This window comes from Triticum urartu, chromosome 7, assembly GCF_003073215.2.
Source record: "Triticum urartu cultivar G1812 chromosome 7, Tu2.1, whole genome shotgun sequence".
Classification (NCBI taxonomy): Eukaryota; Viridiplantae; Streptophyta; class Magnoliopsida; order Poales; family Poaceae; genus Triticum; species Triticum urartu.
The window spans coordinates 103,792,849-103,799,411 of NC_053028.1; the positions used below are offsets into that span (position 1 = coordinate 103,792,849).

Genomic DNA, 6,563 nt, shown 5'->3' on the forward strand with positions numbered 1-6,563 from the left:
GGCGGTCGTAATTGACGACGCGCACATCCATTAGGTCGATTCAGTTGATTTTGCTACAGCTCGAGGTCCGTTTTGCCAAATGTACCATGAGCCCCTCTCTCGGTTGCATCATCCTGTCCCTCCCTTTTCAATCCAACAGCTCCTGGGCCATCGGTGCACTGTGCACCAACTTGCCCTCGGTGATCATGTAATCAGATGACCTAAGCACGTGTGTTTTTCTTAACTGAAGTTTGTATTGTTTGTAGATGGAAATAATCCCAGATGACCCGTATTGCTACACCTAAAACGATATAACTTTGATGAGTTGTCGGAGGACATCAGTAAGTTCATCGAGGGAAAGATAAAGCAGTTCGACCGCTGAGAAGGTGAGGTGGCCTAGTCTGACTCAGCAGACCAGAAGCCACAAGTTCGCAACGACCCCGACAAAACAAACTTCGATCTGATATCATTACTGGAAACCAATACGGTTGCATCACAGACACTTTTGACAACGTTATTATAAACAATTTGGCACTTGATCTTGCACAACGAAATCACAAGTCTCGAGTTAAAAAGAACCAAGGAACAATCTTCGACTACCCATCCGAATCATCACACGGCTGAAGAAGGAACCTAAATGGGTCACATTTACAGGGCGGGGAATCGGCTTGCTGAATCGGAACAAGCGAGGGGGGCTTACTTATTGCTCAGGTACAATTTTTACAGCGACTGACTTGGTTCATCTGGGGTGCAGCTTCAGTTCTCGGAATCCTCTGGTATCTTGAACAGGAACTGCGGTATCGAGGCGATGCGGGGGAGGTTCATGAGCAGGTCTCCGAATGAGTCCTTTCGGGACATAGCTGGTGGCGGCTGGTTAGCATCTGCAGTTTTCCTCGTTGATGCTGAGCTGAATTCATCGTCTGATCCTTCGGAGTCCACCCCGCCGATGCTACCGCTGTCGTTCGGCTCGGGCTTTGGCTGGGCTGTCGGCGCTGTGTCTTTCTGAAGCAGGCAGCAAAGTGAGTCCACCCGTGCCATCAGTCGCTCATCAGAGGCCGGCGCCTGTGGGCCCTGCGCATCACCAAGAAGGTACTGCGCAATCTCCTCCAGCGATTCTTTTGTAGGCACCTCATTGTTGGCCATCGAAGGATTGCCTGAGGTGATCTGCTCGCTGATGCAATTTCCTAGGTGGCTGACCAGATCATCGACTGACATTGATGGTCTAAGCCCAGGCACTTTCAGCTGACTCCACCAGTTCGGGATATTGAATTCTTGAGCTACACCATTTACGTTTCTGCTGACTGGTTGTGCATTTACAGCACTAGCCCCTGGTAAAATTGAACACAAAAAGGATTAGAAAGATTCAGGTGGATGTTTCATGTGAAGCCCTTGTATCTGCCAAGTGATCCAGTGAGCAACAATAGAAAGTTGCAAATGTGTACAAGTTGGCGTATCTCCCTTATTATATATTGCAACTAAATCGGGAAGAGGTTGAGATGCATTAATCAATAATAACTAAAGCATGTGCTAATCATGAGGAATTTTAAGACTATGCACATGATTGCCCACATATATTCAAGTTATTGATGCTTCTGTTCTGCAAGCAGTACATCAATGTAACACCAGGCGGTGCAGGAGCAGGAGGGAGGTCATTGGCTTTCACGTACCTGGGTGCATTGGCTGCGCGACAAATTCTGGTTGCTTCCCAAAACAATCGTTTGTATCATTCCTGGTAGACATAGATGAACCAGCACATGGTGACACGGACCCTGAAAACCCAGGCAGATCTTCACGTTCATCTTTTAAATTAGCAAAGTCATGGCACTTCGATTCCACCGGATCCTCAAATATAGAATATCTGGGTTCAAAAACTGAAGAGTCCAAGATGACGTCCGTTTGTTGACTCAACTGATGTAGCCTCTGATCACACTGGACAAGCTTTTCAAAATTCTTGCCTAACGAGGTTGTAGGGCACTGCAAGAAATGATGCCTGAAATTTTTTAAAGAGACATGGTATTAGATGAAGGCATCAAAAGCTAGGAGCTAAGCAAGTAGTAATAATAGAAAGTACTTTGGTTTATCTTTATATTTCTACAAAAGAAGTTGGTGGCAGCAATTCATTCACCCCTCCCACCCCTGTTCCACATCAATGAATAAACTTCTTTAATAAACACAAGTAGGAAAAAACACCTCCCAACAAACAAACAAATCAACTTAAAACACAACTAATCTACTCCCTCCGTTCCTAAATATAAGTCTTTTTAGAGATTTCAAATAGATTACCACATACGGATGTATATAGACATATTTTAGATTATAGATTCACTCATTTTACTCCGTATGTAGTCACCTGTTGAAATCACTAGAAAGATCTATATTTAGGAACGGAGGGAGTACTAACGAATTAACTTACCCAACTTCCTCACAAATCTTTCATGACGCATGTCACAACAAAAGCATGATCTACATAATGGCAGAGTACAGGGCATGGTGAAGCCTGAGCATGACAACAGAGGCATGACACCGACCGGTGCACAGCTCAGCCAAGCACGACAGTGGAGACAAGGGCACAGAGCAGGCCAAGACCAATGACAACGGAGGCAGGACAGCAACCAGTGCGTCTCAGCCAAGCATAACAGTTGAGCCAAGGGCATGAAGCAAGCCAAGCCCATGACAACAACTCGATGTGATGTGTCATGTGATTATCCGTACCCACGTATTGGCAATTTGCTCATAAACCCAAGTACTGTGGCTATCTAGCTGGCTGATATTTAAAGAGCTATCATGATATCCACGTTGGTTTTAAAGCTATGTAGCTGCAGGCTATTAAACAGATTCTATCAACCTTTCAGAGATCTAAAAAAACTGAACAGTTCCTTCTGTTCCTCTAATGATAACCCCTCCGTCCGGAAATACTTGTCATCAAAATGGATAAAAATGGGTGTATCTAGAACTAAAATACATCTAGATACATCCCCTTTTATTCATCTTGATGACAAGTATTTCCGGACGGAGGGAGTACGAAACTACAGAGGTGGTCTTGAACAAATATCAGGCCGTCTGGTACAAAAGTCCAGTCCTGGTAAGCATAAAGCATGTCCTGCAAATGCAACAAGGCTTCCAAAATGTGGATTGAAGTCAAAACTAATTAGTAATAATCACTACAATACTGTAACATGCAGATTTCATCCCCCCCCCCCCCCCCCCAAAAAAGAACACTTTGCATGAAGCTTCACTCTCAGTACATAATGCAAAACACTGAATAATCATTTACCTGTTCATACTTGCTTGGCCACAAGTGAAATCTGAAGTAGCCTGCCACAATGTATGCTTTCTTGGTTGAGGATCCGTCTCTTTGAAAAAGAGAGGTGGTCGAGCCAGCTGTATAAGCATAAAAAAATGGGAACTCCTCAGAAAACGAGGTAGTAAAATAATAAGAGAACAATTAAAAAAATAAGACTAATAAGCATATGCATCTTCTGGATAAACTTACCATCACATCCAAGGATCCATCTCCAATTTCAGGCAAAGTTACCTTCAAAGCAGTTATATCTGACCACTGAATTTCAATTTTACTCTTGAGACCACCTTCCAGAACTTCCCATACAAGTTTATGCTTCGCGAAGTAACATTTTGCTACCAAATCACCTTCATATTTGGATGTGTACTGCTCAGAGATAAAATCAAATTAAGACAGTTAAGGCCAAAGATTGTCCAGGCAGGCTGTTATATATGCAACTGAACACTAGTTAATATGTACTCCCTCCGTCCGAAAAAGCTTGTCCCTCAAATGGATGTATCTAACACCAAGTTAGTGCTAGATACATCCATTTGAGGGACAAGCTTGGGACAAGTTTTTTCGAACGGAGGGAGTACTGCAGTAATCATTAACATACAGATACTGAATTTTGGGCAACTGACTGACTGCTCGAGCAAAAATACTAGCAAATTGGACAGGAATACATCGAAGTTCCACTAAGACTCGACACTACAAACAAGAACCAACATTTCAATTCTCTGTGTATGAGCTTAAAAGTTTTACAGATATATAGAATCGTCACAGCAACAATTTACAAGACCATAAGTGTTTCATATACCAACTGTACCTCAATAAAGCATCACCAGCATCAAACCTAAAGAAGGCCAAACAGAATACACCAAAGTACCAAAAGACAGATGCTGGCAGAATTGTCATAAATAAGTATATTTCAGCTAACATAGATTTCCTTACCTCCCATTTGCCTATTTTCAATACACTTGCAGGAAAGTTTGATGCTTTCAACCGTTCACCAGCTGATGATGTACCAGATTTAAGGTCTTTCTTCTTGGAAGGCTCAGCATTGTCCGTAGAGGACTGTCCTGCATCGGAATTTGCTTGAGAAAGCCTCATCTGAATGAGATCCAACAGAGATGGACTTTTTTTCAGCCGAAGACCCAATGGGCTAGGTTCATCAAGTACATTGTGATACATGTCCTGCAATTCATGTACGCATACAAACTATGAATCCCAAATATGTCGATCATAAAAAAAATCCTAATTAATCTACTTTATTAACAAACTTTAAACAGTAAACTACCGAGACTAGATATCACAAACACCTCAAAAGAGCTATAGTAACAACAAACAAGAATGCACCCCGGTAAATTTCGAGAGAACAAATATTGATCCATTTATTTTGGCTCATAGATATTCACATTTTTTCTTGACTTGCACACTGACGTCATCTACCTTGAACAGTAGCAACTCCTACTGTATCCCATGAAACTCTATGAAGGATTTTGCTTAGCACCTTGCATGTTAAGCAGATAATTGACCAGCAACTGCAGCATCCACTTCCAATGGGGCGACAGGTATCACCTCTTTCCCTAATTACATTTCTAATTGTCTCGAAACATTTCCCCAATCTCCTAAGGAACCAAGCAGTTTCCAACATCCAAAAAACCAAACCAAATCGACCAACCATACAAAGTCGACTCAACCCGTCAGCCATCCACAGCAAACCTATGTAAACCTTGAGATTGCTAGGTGGCCTCCAAGTCAAACGGTAATACCAGCCTCTACATAGAATCCCATGGAGATACACGTCCAGCCATTCAATAAGCGCTGCGCCACCTAGAAGCAGACTGTGAACCTACCGAACCATAGGGACATCAACAGGATCTAACTTGCATCCATCAACCCCGATGATTCGAGAATGAATACTAACGTGAATGCCCATTGTTCTCACAAAAAGGAAATCCCTCTATAACAGCAGCTTGGCCACTGCAATCCACACCACTGAGTTAATCCACGCAGACCACTCCCCACTGCAGCCACCTCTATTGCTGAATCAACAGCGATGGTCAAAATCAAACGCGTAACGCCACGCGAAAGGGCTCGACAGCTCCCGATAGCACAGAAAACCGCCACGAGCTCGCATGAAAGCTCTCCTGCTCGACGCCCAGCAGGAGCAACCCCAGCGCGGAATCCAGCACGGCCGCGAACGGGCGCGCGAAAGGGAAGACCTGGAGCACGGCGAGCGCGGATCTACCTGGTGCGGGGGCGGGGGCGGGGGCGGCGAGGGCTGGGCCGGGCGGGCGCGCTTGCCGAGCGGGCCGTAGTCGAAGTCCCGGAGCTCGTCCGCCTCCATCTTCACAGCGGCGGCCGGCGACGCCAAGGGCGGCTCGGCCGCCTCCGGGTGCTGGCGCTTCCCCATGGCCGGGAGCTGCACCATGGGGGTCGATCGGCGGAACCCCGGCCCTGCCACGGCGGCGCGCTGGTCGAGTCGAATCGGATCGGATCGGCGGCCGGCGGGCGGCGCGGCGGGGCGAATGATTCGAGAGAGGGGCGGCGCGAATGAGGAAGACGGAGAGGGGGGAGCTCTGGGTGGCCTTTGGGGGGAGAGAAGGGTCCTTCCAGAAATAGTCGCCGGGCTCGCGAGCGGGAGCGTGACGATGACGGGTGGGGGCCGGGGACGGGGCCCGCGCGTCGGCGGGGGCGGTGGGGGCCGCCCGGGTGTGGATAAAGTGGCGGGGCCGCGGGAGCACGGCTGTCAGCCGCGTCGGGTCGCGTGACAGGTGGAGCCTGGCCGCATTCGGGCGCACGGTTACGGCGTGGCCGATGGATGGCGTGTGTGTGGTCGCGTTTGCCGTTTGCCGTTTGCCGTTTGCTCGCTGCCTTCACGTGGAAAACGTTTTCCTTCGCCGGCGGTGCTACTGCAAACGCGCACGCGCCGTAAGAGCAACTCCGACGGGCCGATCGGACGGCGTTTTTGTCCGCTTTTTGTCTGTTTGGATCAGCCGCCCGGTCGGCAGTGTGCCCAACGGGCCGACCCATTTTCATGACCGTGCGCGTTTAATATCGTGTCGTCGCCCTGATTTTGACGCTCCAGCACGCGGGAAAGGTTCGCGCGCGCTAGTTTTGGCGCTTCAGCGCGCGGGAAAGGTTCGCGCGCGCGCTGCGGCAGGCGCTCCCTCCACACTCTGTCGGCCGTCCACTCTCGCCGCCTCTGCGTCACCATGTCGATCCGCCGCCTACGCGCTTCGGATTTTCGCGGAGTCCGCGAGCGCCGCTCCAGCGCCTTCTCCGCCGAGATCTGGTTTCG

At 47.9% G+C, this 6,563-nt stretch overlaps 1 protein-coding gene across 1 annotated transcript; it reads right to left on the bottom strand.

The window, feature by feature from the left end:
* Positions 1-425: 425 nt before the first annotated feature.
* On the bottom strand, positions 426-5,863 carry LOC125518926. Its single transcript, XM_048683816.1, has 6 exons — positions 5,511-5,863; positions 4,211-4,453; positions 3,473-3,646; positions 3,254-3,360; positions 1,647-1,969; positions 426-1,307 (listed from the first exon to the last, which is right to left on the bottom strand). The coding sequence occupies exons 1-6, from the start codon at positions 5,691-5,693 to the stop codon at positions 736-738; spliced, it is 1,602 nt and encodes a 533-aa protein (XP_048539773.1). The 5' UTR covers positions 5,694-5,863; the 3' UTR covers positions 426-735.
* Between the last annotated feature and the right edge of the window lie 700 nt (positions 5,864-6,563).